Source organism: Dysidea avara, chromosome 1 (assembly GCF_963678975.1).
Source record: "Dysidea avara chromosome 1, odDysAvar1.4, whole genome shotgun sequence".
Taxonomy (NCBI): Eukaryota; Metazoa; Porifera; class Demospongiae; order Dictyoceratida; family Dysideidae; genus Dysidea; species Dysidea avara.
The window spans coordinates 29438870-29461967 of NC_089272.1; the positions used below are offsets into that span (position 1 = coordinate 29438870).

At 35.9% G+C, this 23098-nt stretch overlaps 2 protein-coding genes across 3 annotated transcripts in view; both read left to right on the forward strand.

Annotated features, from left to right (window-relative positions):
* Nucleotides 1-3977, forward strand: LOC136241797 (uncharacterized). The gene is made up of 4 exons (XM_066033121.1): nucleotides 1-14; nucleotides 3162-3484; nucleotides 3693-3865; nucleotides 3939-3977. The coding sequence occupies exons 1-4, from the start codon at nucleotides 1-3 to the stop codon at nucleotides 3975-3977; spliced, it is 549 nt and encodes a 182-aa protein (XP_065889193.1).
* Nucleotides 3944-23098, forward strand: part of LOC136249498 (mucin-17-like) — a 25228-nt gene continuing 6073 nt past the window's right edge. For both annotated transcript variants that reach the window (XM_066041524.1, XM_066041532.1), the window contains exons 1-2: nucleotides 3944-4022; nucleotides 13875-14294. In XM_066041524.1, coding sequence (XP_065897596.1) covers nucleotides 3986-4022; nucleotides 13875-14294 — 457 coding nt within the window. In that variant the 5' untranslated portion in view covers nucleotides 3944-3985. The remainder of the gene's footprint in view (nucleotides 4023-13874; nucleotides 14295-23098) is intronic.

Genomic DNA, 23098 nt, shown 5'->3' on the forward strand with positions numbered 1-23098 from the left:
ATGCGGTACAGCAGGTATGTGCAGGCAGTTACTGGAAGGCAATGAATATTGGAGCGACCTAAATTACTGTGTGTCTGGTCAGTGTATTTTTCAGTTGTATGCCACTGCTATTTCAAAGTTGTTTGATTATTTTCAGGTTCATCAACCATGTACACGAAGTCAGTTTGTACTCTACTGCACTTCTATCTTATGATACACACTAGTCAAACTCAAGGTATGTTTGGTATGTTAGTCATGTATTATACACTGTTAAAAGTGGCTTGTTGAATTAGCACTCTGAGTGGTTATAATTGGTACCCAAACTTGTTAATTCCTGTAAATTTATGTGGCACAGTACCAAATAAAACCATCTTTGGTGTTAATGTAACAAGCCATTTTTAACAGTGTAATAACAATTTCAATATAGCCAGCAGCTTAAGTACTGTAGCATGTGTGTTTGGTCAGCAGTAAATCATTTTCTATTGTGTGCAAGTCATAAGCCCTCCTGTAGAACCATTAGCAGATTGACAAGTTGTGGTTAATAATGTACTGGACAAAGTAACTGATGAAGAATTCCACGTAGTTAGATTGGAAGTAGCTACACATTTTTAAACCAGCACAGCTTGTCATAGTACTGTGATGGTGAGTAAACATTTCACATACAATATTTTGTCAAACTCAGTTTAGCCCATATTTATTGCCATGTGATGGCTTGAAATAGTATAGTTGTACAGTGTATAATTACTCAGTTTAACAAACACATCATTAGCTATTTCATTGTCATGATAAAGACAACAATTTTGTAATTACAAATATAGTAGCAAACATCCATAAACTGCTGTGTATCAACAACAGTCAGAGAGTACCCTCAGTTGTGATAAGCATCTCCAATCAGTTTTCGCTGGGCTGTAAAGATCATTTTGGCTGTACTTGTCTATAACCAATTACTTATTTACATCTATAGAATACAGTATCCGTGCCATAATTTCATTATCGAGATGTTATCATTTATGATGATAAAATTTTCATTATCATAAGTTATCAAGATGTAGGTATTTTTATCATCTAACACATGACAATGGGTGATGGCTGACAATTTGAAAGTGGTATGTTGTTGGAAAACTCATATGATAGCTCTAGCCTTAACTTAGGGCTCACAGAATCTCCAGATATACTCAGATTACTGAAAAGCAACCTTTCAAACATACTTATTATAACATCTTGTAAAAGGCTATAGGACCAGATGTTCTACAAAACTTTCAGCACTTTGTGTTGTAAAGCCTTAATAAACTCGTACATCACTGTAAAACACACCTGACCACATATAATTGTATAGTCAATTGTGACTTGTCCAGAGATACTGTACCTACATCTTTAGGTTCATGCCAGTGCCAAATCAAGATCCCAGAGTATTTTTAGTAGCTATCACACTTTTCTATAAATCTGGTCATGAAAACCAGACTAATATATGCAACTGTGTGTATTTAGTGTACTGATGTGGCTTTGCTAATATTCATGACTATCTACAGTATTCATGGTCACTGGCATCGTTTATGTGGTATTGTAAGCTATAACACACAGTATAATGTTATTTTTATGTTATTAAGGCTTTACAGCACAAGTGCTGAAGGTCTGTTGGTACTACAGCCTGTTTACGGCATTATAATGTGCAAAGTGGCACAAATATATTGAATTTAGTGCACATGTTCCTTGTAAAAAAGTATGGGTAAGGCATGCAATGCTAGGGTTCACCTTGTGTCTTCGTTGTTTAGATAGTGGCCCGTGTATGTAATTGAAATTTTGATAGGAATTCAAATACAGTGTATGTAATCTACAGTGTATTTGTGGTTTATGAAGTGTCTTACAATGGATGGATATATGATGTAGCATTCTCTACTCATGTATGTCATTGTACAGTATGATTATTATTTTTAAGTAATGCCTTTTACTTTTATGTGCCAAAGCTGCTCCACCACTGAAAGTCCTAGGTTATGATTTTCAGTGACTTGATTTGAAACCTTCAACCATGCCTCTGCATTGTTGACCACACCTCCAGCCATATTCATACACAGTGATTAGATAGATGTGTAAACTGTCCATTACTTTATACGTACCTTATGCAGTCATTCTCCTCCTATTCATGGATTTCAAATTGCGTTTAACTCAATATTGATCACTACAAATTAAACTTCTGCTTGTCACAAGTAGCTACTAGTATTCACAGTCACTATGGCATTCCAAATCATGATGAAATGTATTATTTGCTAGCTTTCTTCTTGATCGCAGCTATGGATTCATACATAAACAATAACTAACTATAGGTAGCTTTTCAGATACAGCATATACTTTACCATTGCGCACTTCCGGGGTCAAGAAATTGTCACCAGATGACCTTTCATGTGATTGCGCATGTGAGCAGCAGGGGGCAAAAATTGTAGGAGTGCTACATTTCCCTAGTGCACAAGCATACGTGGTGCTTTTATTGGTTTAATGGATTGCATCTGTTGAATAAAGGCAAGTTTACTCAAACTTGACATGCACAAATTTTAGTGTTATAAGATTGTGTACCAGATTTTGATCCTTTTGATAGTATAATTTTGGCTAACAGCAATTAGTTATTGTTTGTTTGATGTTTTATTATCCATTATTCACTAAATACGCAGCACACAATTGCCTTAAGTGTTGATACTGTATGTTCATACAAAAATTTAAATAGTGATCTAATTCTTGTTTTTTCAGTCACTATAACTACACAATAGGCACCGGCCAATTATGCCAGTATAATTTAAAGCATAATAGGTGACCAAAAGCATCAAGCATAATGCCAGCATAATAGGGATGATATTTGAAAATTTAATTAAAATGTGCAATATGCACGCCTGAAAGAAAGCAAATATTCACTGCCAATAGTATTATTAGTGCGTTTCATATTTAAAAACACGTATTGTAACTTATTAAACCGTTTCTTTGTTGGTTGTTCACACTTTGCAGAAATAAGATCGAGATACTCTAATAGAGCAGTCACCTACTCTAATACAGCAGTCAGTAAAGGCTAATATACTCTAATAAAACAGTCAGTTCTAGAGCATAATCTTGATTTTGAAAGCATAATTTTGAGCATAATAGGCTTAATTTTTGAGCAATGTTCAAAAGCATAATAGGTAAAATTTTGGGCACAATAGGCCGGAGCCTACTACACAACCAAGTGATGTTGCAGTACCATCTGGAGGAACAGCAGTGTTTACTTGTGTAGTGGATTTAGGAGGACAAGCTGCTAACACTGATGATGTAAAGTGGAATAACATGGGAAATGCTATAACACGTGTAAGCACAGATCCTTACATGGTCAATAATGATTTTGGAACTTTTGGTCAACACTGGCAGCTGAACGGCACACTGACAATCAAAAATGTGAATACACGACATCCTGGTCTGTATCAGTTTGTGCTTAGTCTAAATGATGGTGATGTGACGAGTAGGGAAGCTTCACTTAGTGTTTTAACAGGTACAGAAACTTTGATTTTTTTTCAGTCAATGTCTATTCCTTCAAAAGAATATAATTATTTATAGTCTCACTTTGCCTGTTAGAAACATAACTCCATATTATTGAATGCACGTATATACATACACGAAAGAGAAAAAAACTATAGTACTACATTACTATTGTACATTGTCACTTATGATAATTATTTCATTCTTACCTCATCACACAGCTACAATAACAACACAACCAAGTGATGACATAGTATGTACTGGACAAGTAGCAGTGTTTACGTGTGTAGTGGATAGGAATGGTAATGGTGACATTACTAGTGATGATGTGAGGTGGGAGCAGATAAGAGTGGGAGGTAGTATTTCAACACTATCTTCATCACTAACAGGAAGAGTTTCCTTCAATATCACTACAACTATTAGTGGAGATATACTAACTAGTACACTCACAATCACTGGCGTGACAGATAATAATACAGTCGGAACTAGCTCATATCGTTGTGTAGTAAATGATATGATGAGTAGGAATGCTTCTCTCCAATTTTCATCAGGTAATGACAATTTATGTGTATATACTAGAGAGCCAGCTATACACTATGTACTATGTACATTATTAGTAATCATCAACCACAAATGTGAGTTCATAATAGAAATAGGGATCTGCCATGTTTTTCTTTCTCAAAAATCATAGTAGAATGGACACCAAAAATAACCTTGGAAATGTGCTTAGCTCAAAAAAAGCCCTTTAGTGGTTCTTTGCATGGAGTTTAGGTCCACTAGTGAGTATAGTGCATTTCAGGCAGTACCCAGTTTAACTTATCATAATTATTATGTTTCACAGATGTACAGCAATTTAAAGTTACCCACAATAAAAACCAGGCCCATATCCAGGGAGGTTCAGTAGGTTCAGATGAACTACCCTCTTTTAAAAGGTCCACTATTCACTAGTGCTCTACACTAAATTGTAAGATTGATATGTGACCAAATTTTGGAAAATCAACCATATGGATGCATTTGACATCTAAAATATTTGATAATCAAATAACAAGCTTTTAAGTGCAAATCTGCTTGTTGATGATTGGAAACCATTGTCATTACCTTGAATTACCAGAAAATTCTTGAAATATTTTTAAAACTGTGTCCTGCTCTTAATAGCAACTCACTAAGCATGAAAATTCTAATTATTTCAGATGCGCCCATATGGGTGATTTTCCAAAATTCGGCTCTAATAGAACAGTCAAATACTTTAGTATAACAGCTAACAATATATGTGACCCAGTCTGACAAAACCGGGCTTATCACCTATTTAAAAGTATGGAGAAATGCCAGTTTTAAGTATTTAGTGTGTTGTAGCTCGCCAATATGGTTGAAGCTATGTGTACCAAATTTTCACACGTTTTATACCAACTCCTTACCTTCCAGAGCATCCACAGTGCAAGTAGCCAACAACTAAGTTTCCCGCTATTTTAGATAGTTTTTAAACCGAGGTTGACTGTATCAGGTGAGCTGCAAATTGGGTGGGAGGCGGGGGCCCTGGAAGGCGGGCAAGATGATGTTCAAAAATTGAAAAGGAAGGCCAAGGGATGAATTAGGCCAAGGGATGAATTAGGCTAAGTCTTATTCAACACCACAGAGCTGTACAGCCACATACAGTCATTCCCAGGCTGACCATAGCTCCATTAAGGCCCCACACCACACGTACGGATCGCCACTGGGCTCGGGAAAAGCAGCCAGCAAAATCAGACCACTCAAGTCTAGCTGATTTTAAACGTGGAATTAGATATATAGTTTATTCATGTAGTTGTGTGTCCTGGGTGAAAAATGGAATCTGCTTACATGGGCGATAAGACCGGTTTTCTCAGACTGGGTCACATATAGCCAACACCTTTGGTCCTCATAACCATAACTCCTTGCTTTGATGGTGCATCCTATCAACAATCAGTTTTTGCCATTCTCCTTGAGGTATTTCATAAAGTTGGTCTGAATCATGCTGACCATTCCACAGACAAGCTCTGCATGCTAGCTATAAACTGAGACCATGTAAATTGCCATTTATTGACTGCCGGCGTCTACAGGTATTATTGTCCAGATATGCATTTATTGTGCAATTATTCACCACCCAGTCACTGCTGACAATGACAATACTCTGTTCTATTCAACCCATTGATGTTGTTCAGCAGCTACTAGTGCACTAACCCACCTAGTTTCATGTCCTTTGCTGTATGTTGCAGACAATTGCAAGTTATTGACTTATTGACCTTAAATAATGGTTCTAAAACCAGCTGTGTCAAACTAAGAGCTATGAGGAAGTGGTTTTCATGAAACCTGTCTACAACAGCAACTACAGTGCATACTCTTCAGTCATAACTAAGCCAGTTCTGTGACAGGCATTTGCTTCTCCATACCTGTGAGATCACATAAATTTTCTATAAGAATTGCTTGTGTTTGGAATTATTGTTGGTTCTGATCACAAATACAAAATACTGTCTCCTTCCTTGTTTTCTAGTAAGTATCAATTGATAGTATCGAGCGTGAGCAGCTGTCTGTCATCCATTCTGGTAGGTTGTCAAGAGCCCCTTTCATACCGCATATTCATCTCTGTGAAAAACAGAAATATAATTCAGTCAGGCACATATGTGACCGGGCCTGCGATAATAGGGCATGTGGGCACATGATTTTTGCATACTTTTCCACACTTTCATCACTAATAACTTTTTATTCCATTATGCTATGGAATTGCAATTTTCAGCTCTTAGTACGCATTTAAATGACATCATGATGCAAGTTACAAAATGCTAAAATACTATTCCAGTACTGCGATATGACCTGTAGAGTGATGGGGTGTAGTTTGTGCCCATATGCCCTGTTTTCGCAGGCCTGGTCACATATAGAAGAGAGTGCCTATACAAACAAATAAACTACTAAAGAATGCAATAACAACCAGGCATCTACGAGACATAGTTAGTGGGGCCTGAGGGGGGCAGGAAGTTTTAGGATAAAAGAGAAAAATTACTGTATATTCATTTGCAAAACTTTAATTAGTATATATAGCTGGATGAATGAAGGGCAGATACATTCTAAGACTCTATTGGATATCATCTGAGAAAATTTAGATCTCCTCTGTTTAAATTTGAGAGCATAATTTAATGCTAGAAATCACATGCTTTGCAAATCATTGAAAAATTAGTTAGCCTATTTGAGATAAAACCTCTTTGATGATAAAGTGCTGTATGATGCAATAAATTGATGATATTAGAAGGTGACTGCTATTAGAGTATCTCAATTTTTGCACAAAAATTCAAACTTATTTTCTTCATAGTTTATAATTGTGAAGTGTATTTATAACTGTTTTCTTTTATTTGCCCATTGGTTTTCTTTACTTCAATACAGTGTGCCCAGTTTGTTTTTGTTGTCAATATACAGTAATCTTGTAAGTCCAAGATCTTTGGCCTCCCTCAGATTCACCTACCATATATGCCCACAACTCACTATTATGGATAATGGAATAATTGTGCAAATGCATGGTCGACAATTTGTTATGTACTGCATAAGTCACTAATTGGTACTGGTTGATAATTTGCCACTTATGCTAATTGCAGTGCTTCAACAAAACTAACGCTATTTTACAGTATTTTGGCATGTAGTTTTCAAATCTTTCCAGACCCCCTAGCTTTTAGCATGCTAAGGTGCATTTTAGATGCCTATAACACTGAACCCCCAAAAGATCCACCTTTATTATTTTCTCTGAAGAGAAACTCCATGGCACTGAAAATCCTGGTTGTGAGCCTGAAAACATACTGTAAAGTCAAGTTGTTAAGCGCATATGCTTATAATTTTCAGAGAAAACGTTTGGTAAAAATCCTCATGCATATTTTGTAAATATCAAGTCATTTTTCACTAAATAACTTGTGTTTTTTCATATCACGATATAGCTTTTACTCTATCACGATTATCACGAAATGTTACTATCACGATAATCACGATATACGATATATCTTGGCATCACTAGTATCTTGGTGACCAATTCAGCTTAGGGAAGGTTTTAGTAAAGTGGCATAGCTCCCAAAATTAGCTATATATGTCGTGTACTTTTTCATAAAAGTATGAAACTTTCCACATAATATACAGTACAGTTATTACTCCTCATGACATGTAATTTTTGATAATAATATAGTGCCATCACAGATTCGACCTTTGGTGACCTTATGGCCATTATTGCATAGAAATTTGATCATTTCTGTCTTTATCTCCCTGAGGCATTAATTGACGTGGTAAAACATGGCACTGAAGTAAAGCTCTTGTTAAATGAAACAACTTGGTTTTATTTGAAGCTAATTCCATTTTGAAATTACGATCACTTTTACTACACTAGCTGCAAAATTCTCCAAGTTTACCAGGTGTAAATTATCTCAAAATTCATGAGTAATATAAATGATCACAATTTTGGAATAAAATCACCTATTAACTTCAAATAAAACCAAGTTGTTTCATTCAACAAGATCTTTATTTTGGTACCATGTTTTAACAAGTTAATTAATGCCTCAAGGAGATAAAGACGAAAATGATCAAATTTCTGGGCAAAAATAGCCATAAGGTCACCAAAAGTCAAATCTGTGATGGCACTATATCAAAAAAATCATGTCATGAGGAGCACTACTAATGTGGAAAGCTTCACACTTCAATGAAAAAGTGCATGATCTTTGCACTGTACTGCTATACTATTTTAGCAATATAACACTCAATACTTTTGCCCTCACTTTTCTCAGAAATCTGAAGCCATAACACCTTTTTGTTGGACCGTGCCTTAGGTCACAACACATCTATACAGTCAGGCTTACTGAGTTTTTCCCATGCCCATGACTTATTTTCTGCTTAATAATAATTATTAAGCAGGAACTGTATAATGGTCACGCATGAAAGTTGGATTTGCTTGCATACATAGTTTATTGTTCACTGTACTAAACTCAAGAAGCTCAACCTTTGTTACTAGATGGTTTTTCTGACTGTGGTTAGTGTACATGAGTGTGTCATTTAGATGTGTGATCTATTAAGTCTCAGTAGATTGTACTAGATATTCTTTCATGCAAAGTTTGGCTACAACTCTGTTTCTACTTCTGTTTCAATAACAGTTCAGTCTTAATGACCTTCTTACAGGCTCTTAGGCTAGTGGTAAACACCTCATACAGGCTCTGCCTTCTGTCTTCACCCAAACTGGTAAAATTTGGGTATATTAAAGCTATGTGTCTGTGTTATTTGAGTTCACACACTTTTCTGCCAACTGCTGATTGTGCTGAAATGGTTTTAGTGCCAATAGAAACATTCATCACATATGAATAATGGCCCATTTTTATCAGTTTCTAAGTGCTGCTCTTTGTTGTCTATGGCAAGTGTGTAGAGTAAAACTCGCTTGAACTTTATCTTCATTCCTGTCAAGACCACAGATACACAACTCTAGAATTCGCACATTGACTTCTTAATCCAAACATTTTCTATATATCTTTGATATTTTCTATATATCTTTGATACCTGCACCAGGAAAACTTTCTATTATATTAAACTTTTTGCTCTGGCTTTTAAAATGGAGTCTGTTGACTTGGTTGATTGTGATAATTCATGTTAAATGTGAAAGCAAATTTGTCTGTGGTTCTCAAGCAAACAGAGTTCAAAGGCTGGATTCTGGGCTGGACCCATTCAGTTAAGCAACAACAGGAAGTAGGCAGACAACTCGAATAGTGTCAGCCAACATCACTTACCACTATTCAGTGTCTTGAACCATAAAAAAATAGATTAATGAGTGAAGATACTGTAAAATAGATAAGCTTATTGTGTTGCCTGATCAGAAGAACAACAGCAGCACAGCATCACAGCCTGCATGTCATCTGTTCTCACAAGACTAAACTACAGTACAAGAGATAATTACAGCAACATGCAACAAACATGTTGTGAGATCCAGTAGTAAGACAATAGAAACGACTGCCGACTCAATGACAGCAGCTGTTCATCAACTTGCCAAGGCTGACCTACACTACATGCAGAGCTCAGAAGAAGTGGCAGAAAAATAGCACATGATAAGGGTACAGTAAAACAGCCTATACACTATTTATGTAGCTTAATGGCCCTTAATTACAGAGTATATCAATCAGAAAATTTCTGTGATACAACTGATGTGTGTATACTACACTTAGTGTACAATGTGGAGCTTTTAATGTTCAACTGGAGCCATTCCATCAATCACAACTGTTCTTGCAGCACCTGTATGGAGGTCCAAAGATACAATTCTGCATTGCAGATGGCCAGAATGACATAATGACAAGCACTATTAATGTACAACTTTTTAAAGTGCATTTGGGATGACTGTTTATGAGGCCACATGACAACATCTGAATACCACAATTCATTCTGATATTGGTAAACACTGTTTGTAATTAAAAGATTAGCAGAGTTATTGCATATTTAATTTTTGTTTATCACTTGGCAACCAGCACTGCATATAGAGTTAATTTTGGAAACTGAATTGAAAGTATGTAACATGATTACAGTCAGGCACATATGGAAGGTACCTAATGCTAGTAAATAAATAATAAAGCTATTTTGAGTTTTGTAGGCTTCTATAGGCTAGTGGAAAATGCCTCATACAGGCTCTACCTTCTGTGCCTAACTGGCAAAGTTTGTAATAAAGCTACAGTATTTTACTATTTTGTGGTTTATAAAATGATTTATTTGTAGGCACCACATTGGTCATTGGGAAGCCATTGCATACACAGCATAGCTGATCACTACACTATATAGGGTTCCTTCAGGATAGATGACTAGCACTGTGAAAAAAGAGGGATATAAGATGGCATTTCCAGTGGCTTATTGAATACAAAAAAGCTTGATATAACCTGTAGTATACTAACAGTCTCAAGTAAGGCTTTAGTTAGTGTGTTAAACATACTGAAACCATATATGTGATGGTATAGTGTGGACATTATATTAGATATAAGCTATTTCAGGTATTGTGGTAAATAAACTGAAACCATATATGTAATAGTATAGTATGCATTATACTAAAGTATAACATGAGTATAATACAGGGTTTATATTAAGGCTTATTTGTATTCAATAAGCCACTGGAAATACCATATTATATCCCACCTTTTTCACAGTGTAGGACTGGTGAAAAATCTTCCCAAGCTAGCTACACCTGCCTAGTAGACCAATCATAAGTATATGTACTTTATGCTAAAGTATGCTCCAGCTGGGAAGATAAGTACATGATCACTGACTGCTTAACTTCTGTTCACAGAATTTCTTGCAGTTCTCATGACAGTTAGGTATGTAGCTAATTAGTATAGCATCTCATGTGTGCTTTTAGTAGGGATGCCAAGTGTGACAACAATAATGACAATTCAGGTGAATATGGTGGAGGAAGCAATACAAATTCACCTGAATTGTCGTCATTAGAATTTTTTCCATTAACCTACAGTACCATCACAGCCATTTCTTGGCCACCACCTTGGATTTCACATCTTTTTTGACCCTGGATTTTTTGGAGGTCGCACCCTTTTTTTACAGCTTGGCTGTTTTTGATTAGATAATATGAATCTAATAATATTCTGTTAATCTTAGTCCTAATGAACCTTTGTTACACTGATGTGCCTATCAAGTTACAGTATAATTCATAAAAATTAATGCATGTATTTGGAACAAAGTACATAAGCTGCACATAATTAAAAAATTACAATAAAGAATATAGGGATTGCTGAAAAAGGCATAAAAAATAAGAATGGATTGCTGGAGTAGATCAAAAACAATGATAGTGGTAAACATCCAAATTGTACTTTTGACTTAGTTTGGTAAAGTTAGCTATAGTCAAAATAGGGATTTGTGGGTTTACTTGATCTAACCACATTTGTTGCTAGTCTACTCCAGCAATCCCTTCTTGCTATTTTCAGTAATCCCTATTTAATTTTATTGTTTTTAATATATATAGTTCAAGTTTGTACTTCTTCTTGTTAATGAAATTTGTTCTTTTAAACATAGAAGAGGCCTGGAAACTTAATCTTTGATTTGTTACAAAGTGGTACACAAATATTTAAAAATGGAAAATTCAAATTTTAACAGTGATGAAGCAACTGGGAAATGCCGTAACATGTGTAAACACAGACCCTTACATGGTCATAAAAGTTTTGGTCAAGACCTTCAGCTGATCAGTACAGCACATTGACAATCAAAAATGTGCTACACAACATGCTGACTTGTATCAGTTTGAACTGTATTTAGTCTTATAGTCTAAATTACTTTGGCCCTTTTTCTGTTACACCTTTTCAGTCAGTCAGTAAGTCAAGTCACTAGGTCTAAGTCCCTGAAATTAGGTTAGGTAATCCTAAGGCTGCAGCACATGTTGCTGTAAGACCTTCAGTGCTGGTCACTGTAAAGTGCTAATAATAATAAAAAATAATAATAAATGATGGTGATGTGATGAGTAGGGATGTTTCCCTAAGTATTCTAAGAGGTACAGAAATGTTATGTTTCTTGTCTTATGCAAATTTTACACAAAAGTAATGCTCAATATCTATGCTTTTGAAAGAATGTATAGTCTTATTTTGCCTGTTAGTAGAATATATAGCTCTTTTGATATTGAATACACTCTGTGTATACACATAAAAGAGCTCGATGCACCAGCCCATAATTTTGAGCACAATAGGTGCTTTGAAGTATCAAGCATAATGCCAGCGTAAGAGGCATAATAATGATGCGAAATTATAAAATCTTTCCTGGCTGTGAAATCATCAGTTCACTGTATCATATCAATCTATTCTAATATAATAGTCAGCAACTGTAATAGACCATGCTGTGCTCTATTAGAGGTATACTGACTATTGCTCATGCAGCAGGCAGGTAACCATGTACACAAATACATAATACACAAAGCATGCAAATTGACTAAAGATTCATTCGTAGCAATTTAAAAAAAACAACTTTTAAAGCAGTTTCATGCAAGCCAAAAGTGTTCTGTATATTCAGAAATAAAGGGAAATTAGTCATACTAAATTTTGCGAATATTTATGAGCATAATAAGTTGAATTTCTGAGCACTGCAGCATAGTGTAATAGGTAAAATTAAATGCATAATACGTGTTTACGTGCATAATACGTGCATAATAGGTGTTTAAAGAGCACCAACATAATAACTTGTATGGTGGTACGTATATTATGACTTGTGGTTAACTCATTACACCACAATAATAATTGATAAACAACCAGGAATGTTTCCCTCAATGTTTTGACAGGTAATGTCTATACAGGTATGATACAATGCTGGTAAAAAAACATTTAGTTACCATGCCTACTAGGCAAACCGCTTATACGAAAGAGATGCATTAATCATCGTAAAATAATCTTTCATTGGTTTTAAAAAATAAAAATACTGAGTTATATACTGCGAACATAGAACATTGAGCAAGTAGCAACTCATCTTGTAGAGAGTTCAGCTACAATCAGTGATCATGTAGAGAGTTCAGCTACAAACATGTCATGCTAAAGAGAGTACAAGCCAACATGTAAAGAGTTCAGCTACTCCGTAGAGAGTTCAGCTTCAAACAATTCACCTTGTAGATAGCTCAGCTACTGAAACAACAAGTCACCCTATAGAGAGTTCAGCTACAAATCTTACTCTGTAGAGTTCAGCTGTGTTACAAGTCAGTTCATAGAGAGATCAACCACCGTGTAGAGAGTTCAGCCACAAAAAAATTCACCAAGTAGAGAGTTCCTTGTTGAGAGAAGAGAGATCAGCTACCATCAAGGCACCATGTGGAGAGTTCATCCACATACAAGTCACCCTTGCAAATAATATGTACCAATATATATACAAAAAAACTGTTTTAAAATACACAAAATTAATAGAGTTAAATACACATAACTAATTCTTTGTCTTCTTCCTGTAGTAAAGAAAAGACAAGTAAAAGGAGCCTTCAAAGCTGGCCCTCTGGCTGGCTTTGGAATGTACAAATACAAAAAGAAGTGATATCTATACCAAAACAGCCAAGCTGTGAAAAAGGGTGAGGCCTTCAAAAAAGCCAGGGTGAAAAAGATGTGAAATCAAAGCATGGTGGCCAAGAAATGGCTGCAGTGATATTAATTTTTAATGATCTCTGTTTTGGTTTAGATAATTATTATTTGTTGATATGTACATGTGTGATAAACACTTCACCATACATACCATATGCACTGTAAATGAGGTTCTGTGTGTGAGGTCTATTTATAAGCATTCATATAAAAGTCCTGCTGGATATTGTCGCTGCTTCAATATATCCACCAATACCACCTCATTATTAATGTTATAGTACTCAATTAAAGAGGTCTCGCCATGTAACTAAGCATTATTGATCTGTCTGTTGACTATTGGTTTATATACCACAGGTCCACCTGGTACACCAATGAACATCAGATTTCATGACATTACTAGTACATCATTTGTTGTACAGTGGGATGAGGTGGATGATGCTGATCATTATATTGTCAACTGGAGGGATGATGGTGGTAGTGTCAGAGAATCAACAAGATTACTGGCATCAATTACTATAACACAGTTATCTCCTAACACAACTTATAGTGTGACTGTAACTGCAGGGAATATTTGTGGATCTGGTACAGTTAGTGATATTCTCATTGTTACTACTGATGTGACTCTTTTGGTTGGACCATCTATATCATCATCAGTGAGGATTACTACATATACAAGGATGTTGAGTTCTTTGGTAGCTATGGCAACACCTGCAACTATTATGTCAAGTTCTATGGTAGCTACACTGACACCATTAACAACACCAACATTTGCAGGTAATGTACAGTGTATTAATAATAATATATTGATAAATTTTACAGTGCAAATAGACATGTGGTTTCATTGTGTACCTTTAAAAGCATCTCTGTATAGAAATTGATATGCATTGTTATAAATGCATAGTGCTTTGAACAAATTTGAAACTACTTAAACAGTAACTTCATGATGAACTGCATTCTAGCAATACATGTGTCAAACAGTATGGTAGTAATTATAAGTTGGGATCCCGCAAAAGTGACAAGTGTAACTTGCCCAAAACACCACCTTTAAAAATCATCCTATACACCTTACACAACAAAAATCACTGTTACATAATATACCTAGCATCATTAAAACCAAGAAAATACTAAGATATAGAATTTTTTTTTGAAAAATGACCGAACTCAAATTTTTGTCCCACTACCTGCCAGCCTGACCACAGAGTTGCAAGGCTGAAGGCCATAACAAAGCAGCACACAGCCACAATTAATTACACCACAATACACCAGTGGTATGTGCTTTTCAGGGTTCCGGTGAGTGTGTGCCCTCTATACCTATTCTTTCTGGTCGTCATCTTCTTACAATAATACCATATTGAGGCATTAATTTTCCCTATCAACACTTTCTTTGAACAGTATATTTAGACTACACAGACTTATTTAAAGTCCTTATGCTCGATAGATACCTGTAACTTCATGATAGGTTCAAGAGTCAAGACTTCACCCATTAATGATCTTGGTTGATTAATAATCATCGAACACAGACCTTAACAATCTATCTGCCCTGTAACAATCACATCCCTTATTACTACATTAATTTTGTATTCAAAATGCTAGCACAGTGAAAATAATTATGAAATAGTGACATGCCCTTGGTATAGGGGGTAAAAGGTCAACCTGAGATACTCTAATATGCAATCACTCTAATAGAGCAGTCACACATGTAGCTTACAAATTGCTTGATTCTTCCATTCAAAGGGTTTTCTATTTGGAATCAATGGCACAATGGAACATACCTTTAGTATTGACACTCTCTGTTAGCTAATGCTAGATCCTCCAAGAAGCCCATTGTTGTGTCTTTTTTGGACCTGAAAATGGTTTGGTTCAGTTTTACATCAATACCTTTTGACGTTTTACAGTACTTGGATCTGCCAACTGTTTTTGTTTCATATATTATTAGCTTGATTATTAGTTGCTTTTCTCATCTCTGTGCCTTTGTTTCCACAGTTGGTTGGAACACAACAATATTCTGTATTTGCAGGAGAGTGTTTCAGGGTGATCCATTGTCTCCCCATTTGTTCAACCTAGCTATGTTTGTTTTCCTTTCAATGTCAGAACATTGTAGGTACTCTGTTTAGTTAACAGCTCCCCATTCAACTGATTTACCTTCACCTAGCATTCCTATTTTTGAATATGCTTTTTTTGGTCTGATTCTTCTACAAACTCTCTTGTTAGTTGGTACAAAGGTAATGTCATTGTGATGGTTCCCATAGTTTACATTATGACAATTGTGATATAGAGCCACCAGTAGATTTACATACTGTTGAGTGGTATTTTGCTGGCCATTACCATAAAAACTTTTGAGGTGATAAACCTATTACTTCAGCTTCTGTTAGTGTGACTTCTGCTGAACCACAGGCTTGTTCCTCTAAAGTACACAAAACAAAAAGTCTTGCCGATGATTTGATAGTCATTTCTAGTAAAGCTGTTCCACATTAACAAGCTCTTACTTCCTGCTGCTGACATCTGCTTTGAGTTTCAACCCCTCAAATGTGTATCCCTTCATTTTAATGGTCATCAAGTTGTGCCCATTACAGAGTTCTCAATGTCTAATGGTAATATTATCAACATCAGATTCTGTAGTATTAACTATATGAAATTTCTAGGCAAGACTACTGGTATTTCTTCCACTGCTATTCGTGAGCTGGCCTTATTATATCTCCAATGTATTGTATTGACAATTGTTCTATTAGAAGAAATACGAAGTGTGGATCCTTAAAAACTTTGTAGAGGCTTACAATGACATCCATTCGATCCACCCAATCATCTTTGCTGAAGTTTGTAAAGTGGTGGTTAAATTTGCCTAGTAACTGCACTCCAGGAACTATTTTTCATCCTGATGTTTTAGACCTTCCATTTTTGCCTCTTCTCAAGGAGCTGTCTTATATCATGGCTATTGAATGCTCTGTTGACCCGATGATTGTTTAATTGTGTCAGTCTATTGACTTTCAGGATGCACCAGATGTTGTTTTTGATGCTCTTTCTGCTGTCAAAACATCAGTTTCTAGCATTAGGCTTGCGTCTATTATGCCGGCATAATTTTTGGCATAATAGGGGATGAAAAGCTTAAAGGATAATGCTGGCATAATGGAGTATACTTAGAAGCATAATGAGCTAATTTTTGCCACAATAAGTATAACTTCTGCTATAATAGTCACAAAGTCAAGGGCTAACCTCGAGGCTAACCTGTTTTGGATGGTGAAACAATTCTTGACAACCAGTAGAAAAATGCACTACAGTCTTACTACTACAAGTTTACACTCGAGTGAATGAATGCTTTTCATTGTGGGTTTGAGTTTTATAGGACACATGTAGTCATGTGCCAACTAGTACCAAAGCATGGCAAAGTAAGTTTATATAAAGCATATCATCATCTGATTTTGAATAAAATGTGATATGATGATTAGGATTATTGGAACTGAGCTCAATTGGAAGGCAATACAATGATACAGTAGAAGCTCTGATGATAGTAAAGTTAGTGGTGAGTCAGTGAATGTCTGGACATTGCAGATCTGTAGTGAGACTGGAGCTAATATCAAACCAGGAAAATATTTCAAAATGATCAAGATTCTCTAATAGAACAGTCAAACACTCTAATAGAACAGTTATCGCATGCAACAGAGAAAATGATAGCCATTTAAGTGTTTGTCCCCAGGACTGCCAGGAGGCTAATATGTTCTTGGCATGGTGCTGCAAATACAAGTTACATAATTATTGCACTGAGCAGTTGCTGTCCTTTGAATACCAATTGGTACAACCCAGAAGATCAATCAGAAACCATCCATAATATTTTCTACATAATCAATTGCATACAAAGCTACAAAGATATTAGATAATGAAATTTCTATAACTTCTGACAGACTACCTCCTGCTCTAATATGCCTACTAACTCTGCCAATTCAACCTATTGCTATACATTATTTGTATGTTGCAGTTGAATTGACACTTCTCCATTCACATTCTATCATATGAAGAACTTCACTGCACAAAGAAAAAACACACAAAATAAAAGCATAAAAATGAGCATAATAGGCAAAAAAATTGGGGAAATGCCAAAAAGCATAATAGGCAAATTTTGGAGCATAATAGACTCAAGCCTACATTCATCTTCTTTTAAGAGCAAAGCTTTTAGCAGATTATGTTGATTATTGGAATTCTGCTCTGAAATTGTTGACTGTATAGAATAAATTTCTGACTATAGTTACTCTAGAACAAAATTTGTCCGCTGTGGAAAAGACTGATGTATGGTTTACCTGATCATGAAAAGCAACTTTCTTTCTTATTACAAGACGGTTGTGACACCTTACCAATGCCTTTGAATTTGGCTCGCTGGAATATAACCATTAGTCCAGTATGTACCCTTTGTCACTCTACTAAACCTACAACCAACCATATTTTAACTGGTTGTTCCATTGCACTTGATCAAGGGGGATACACTTGGTGTCATGATTCCATTTTGCAGTTCTTGTTCACAGCTTTCAGCATGTGTTACGTATAAGCTTTATAGTGATCTTCCTGGCTACCAGGCAAGTGTTAGTCCCCAAATACTATTCCACCTCATATCACATCTACCCTGATCTCATGCTAGCTTCCACAGATTCCATCATGCTGTTAGAATGCTCTGTGGTTAAATACTCAGCATCACTTTTTGGCTACAAGGAACTGTAAAGAAGATTGCTGTGGTTCATTACTGCTGGACCTTCAACATGCTGGATTTTTAGTTGATCTTGTGACAGTTGAAGTTGGCTGTCTAGGCTATTTCATGCCAGTGACCGTTACAAAGCTTAGCAATGTATGCCATCTACTGAAGAGTGCAATATGTTGCATACTTCAGCAGGCAGCTCATGTTGCCATCTCCTTTTTATACAGGATATTTAACTCTCGGACTTCAGCGTCATTGGATGTAGTCAATCTGTTGATTAATTATTTAGTTTTATAAGTAGTTACAATTTATTTATAGTTTTTTGTCTTGACAGGGCTCTAGTTATTATTACTTTATAAAATTTTAGTAACTTGGTAACCCTGAGACTCCTACCTCTTGTAATTATATTGTACATGTAATTGTCAAATTATTATGATGCTTATCTCCCTAACTGTAGGCTATAACAATAAAGCCCTAGTATTAAAAGTATAGTAGGGATCCAAGGGATAAAAAACAGTGAAACAAAAGATGAATGATGGTATTACAGCATACCTCCATGGGAAATTTCTACTTTGGTGGCATTCAACAAAATAAATAACTGATTCACTCCCCATTGTGGAGTATAAACTGTGAATTTGCAGAAACTACATATATAATTTCATTGCTTTCATCTATGCTGTCTGTAGCGGGTCCATCTCAAAATTAGAATCTATTGCCCCTTGGTTTCTGATAAACTGAAAAATGAGTACTACTCGTGTTATATTGTAGTATCCAGGTGTTTGCTGCCCAAGTATCTCTCATGTCTCCAGAGAAGCAAATTTGAAAACTAAGTTTGTTAAGTTGTGTCAGTGCTTCCTCTGACTTTGGGCTTCAGGAACTTAACCTCCAGCTATGCTTTGGAAATGTTGCTTTGTATATTCAAGATAATGATTATTCCATCTTGTCAATTGCTCAGAAACAATTATCTGCTTGCCCATCAGCTTGATTCCTATATATACTAAGAATCAATTGCAAGATTATAAATTTTCTTGTCATTTATCTGCAGATACACTAGTGGATTTATAATCCCTAATTCAGCCATAGTTTATAGTTTATAGACTAATTAACATAGGGATTTATACTGTGTTTACACTTGCCTCATATCATGTGCTGGCTCGGTTTGGCACGACTCATCTTGGTTTTCACTACAGTATAAACACCCACTGGACTGAGCTGAACCAAACTGGGCCAGCCCTCTACTAAAACTGCCATGCCAGCATAACTCGGTTCAGTTTTCTATATTCAATGTGTCCACTAGATTTTGTATCAAAATGAAGCTTATAATGGATCGAAAGGAACAATTCAACTCTTCATAGGAGAAAGAGCACATGATTAGCTGCTTACAGGCATCAACTACATCATAATAGGTTTGTGTCGATTATGCCGGCATATTTTTTGGCATAATAGGGGATGAAAAGCGTAAAGCATAATGCTGGCATACTGGAGCATAATTAGGAGCATAATGGAAAAATTTCAGCCACAATAAGTATATCTTCTGCTATGACAATCGCAAAGTCAAGGACTAACCTGTTTTGGATGGTGAAATGAATCCTGATAACAAGTAGAAAAATGCAGAACTACATGTTTACACTCCTCGATGAAATGAATATTTTCATTGTGAGTTTGAGTTTTATAAGAGACATGCAGTCATGTGCTAACTAACACCAAAGCATGGCAAAGCAGTATAGCTGAGCTTCAATTTGTTATTATATAACACATCTCATTGTCTGGTTTTGAATAAAATATGATATGATGATTATGATTATTGGAAGCTCGATTGGAAAGCAATACAATAGAAGCTCTGGTAGTATTGAGTCAGATAGCTAGTGAATGTCTGGACATTGAAAATAGTGCATAAGGTCTGGAGTGAGACTGAGGTTAATATCAAACCAGGAAAGTATCTCAAAAAGATCAAGATTCTCCAATAGAACAGTCAAACACTCTAATAGAACAGTCATCGCATTGCAACAGAACCATATCCCCAGTAGGCCAATATATTCTTAGCATGGTGATGCAAATGCAAGTTAAATATTATACTGAGCAGTTGCTGTCCTTTGAATACCAATTGCTACAACTCAGAAGGTAAATCAGAAACGATGCATAATATTTTACAAAACTACAAAGATATTAGACAATAAAATGTCTATAGCTTCTGAGGGACTATAGATATCCCCCCCAGACCCCCTGCTCTAATATGACAAACTCTGGAACAGATCCAATTTCAAGCTATTGCTGTTATTTGTATGTTGCAGTTGAAGTGAAACTTCTCCTTTTACATTGTATCATATGAAGAACTTCTCTGCACAAAGAAAAACTCACAATATAAAAGCATAATGCATTTCTGAAAAGCATAAAAACAAGCATAATAGGCAGAAAATTGGGGAATGCCAAAAGCATAATAGGAAAAATTTGGAACATAATAGACTCAAGCCTACATCATAATAAGGGATATTAGTGGCTGGTATAAGCCGTTAACTATCCCTAGAGTACAACTGTGCTAATTCGACTGTCTTTTGTCCTAACCACCCGTTAACAGAGTCCTACTTTACGCCATTTTCCAGGTTAGCATGCTTCATTATAGTGGTCTAAACACGTGCCCATAAATGGGATGTCACTGCTGGTTTCATAAACCTGTTTGTTAAACCATGCCAAGTGTAAATGCAGTATTAATCTCCACTAGTACATCTGCAAGTATAAAAACCTTCCTTGTTTCACTACCTAGCTTCACTACTTTTTTTCTTTGATCATTAATCCAACTTAAAACTTCACATCATGTTTTCCTTCTACCTGTCGGTTTATATGTAGATTTATGTAAATTGGATAACATAAATTGGATATTTCTTTTACGTATATGATAACTAAAGGAGATGAAGCAGTGGTGCTATGGTTGTCTCAATGGCAAATACAATCCTTTACAGTTGACCCGTAGATCTCCTAGCAACCTCATCATAAACAAAATAGGTAGTCTATGCAAAAGCCCTATCAGGCATTTGGAAATAGTGGAATAAGAGTTGAACTGACTCAACATTTCAGTCTGAGCTACTTTATTCTGATTTTGATCCAATCTAGCATTACTGATCTATTGATATTGTACAGATCTGATCATCACTGAGCTCACAATTGCCCTGTAAGCTGTGTTTGGGAAAGTAAAATCCTATTGCTACCTGTAGTAGATCAGTAATCATACATGATGATCATCACCAAAGCATTGCTACTGGAGTGAGTCCCAGTTGTGGTTGTGGCTGCAATTACTGTACGCAATACAGACAATAGGGTATCAATAAATAATTATTTAATGTAATAAGACTTAAGTCCGGAATACTCTGTGATTGAATAGCTTGGAAGTTGATGTAGCACAGTATGCAAGTGTCTCACTTCACACAGCATTTCAGAGGCCTTAGATCATATATTCCCTATCTAAGGTTTGAGAGCATCAACAAATAACCAAATAGATACTTTGAGGCCATCACATATACATCTGCCTTTGTAAGTTTAAAGCTGGCTAACCCATTTCAGAGCAGTGGATTGTGTCTTGCAATATTAATTCATTGTGCAACATTTTTCATCATACACACTTCCGTTGCAGACAAACATAGCTATAAATAAATACTGTACCAGTACAAGAAAATTAATAAGACTTTTAAGGTTGATTATGGGTAAAAGATATAAAAGTAGTCAAAGTTTATCTCTTTGATTGGTATAGACTGAATTACGTACCTGTAGCATATCATCACTGTTTTATTTCTTCAATCATCAAACTTGGAATTCATAATTTTTCCTTGTACTATTTTGTAACATTACTATGATTGATGAACCCACTCATACTCAGAATCATACCTGGCTTATTATTTTCATCTGAAGGAGTGCTCCATAACAGTAAAGTGGCCATTATGCTTTGTAGTCAGCTATGTTCAACCCATTATACGGCATTACAGTCATGAAGAGCGCTACAACAAGGACCTATAGTTTCATTGCAAACATGGAGAAGCTGTCATGTGGCACTACCACAAACTGACACCTTACACTGTCAGCAAAGATAAAATTAATGGGACACAAAGGAGGACACAGGTACTGTACGTTCATGAAGTATGCATTGTATGTACTGCGGTATGCCAAAAGGCACTTGTTTGGCTGAAGCCGGCTACATCAAACAGTGAAAAAATCAAGCCCATTGTTTTAGCTGTTACAGTATCTTGCATCAGTTGGGCAATCAATCAGGCAGTAAGTAGAAAATTTTAGTGAAAATTGTAGTAACCTAGTGACAGCATTTCAGAAGGCACATTTGGGCTTACCTATACTGCCAAAGGTGCCATGAGGGTACTATGACGCTGGTTTTAGGATGATATTTTGACTAGAAAGCCCAAACCTTCATGGTCCCTAGTATACAGTACTACGTACTGTATAGAAAGTTCAAAACTGCAAGATTACTATTTGCACACTAAGGCACTTGGCAATTACATCAAGACACACGGTAGTGTGTTGTGCGGCCCAAGAAGCCGGCGCGCAAAACCTGTGAGTATATTGACAGGAAATAAAACGCAATTTTCGCACCTCCATAGCTCTGTGCTGCCTTGATGAAACAAGATGAGTTTTGCTGTGGACTCTCCCTCCAACTTCAGCACTCCACATTCCAAATTTGAGCGAAATCGCTTCAAGCATTCCCGAGATATGCGACTTCAAAATTTGACTTAGTTTCTTCGTTTTTTTCTTCTTATTTTAATCTAATCCAAAACAGCCAAGCTGTAAAAAAACAGTGCGGCCTTCAAAAAGGCTATGGTGAAAAAAGATGTCAAATCCAAGGTGGCGGCCAAGAAATGGCTGTGATGGTAGGTTAATGGTAAAAATTTCAATAACAACAATT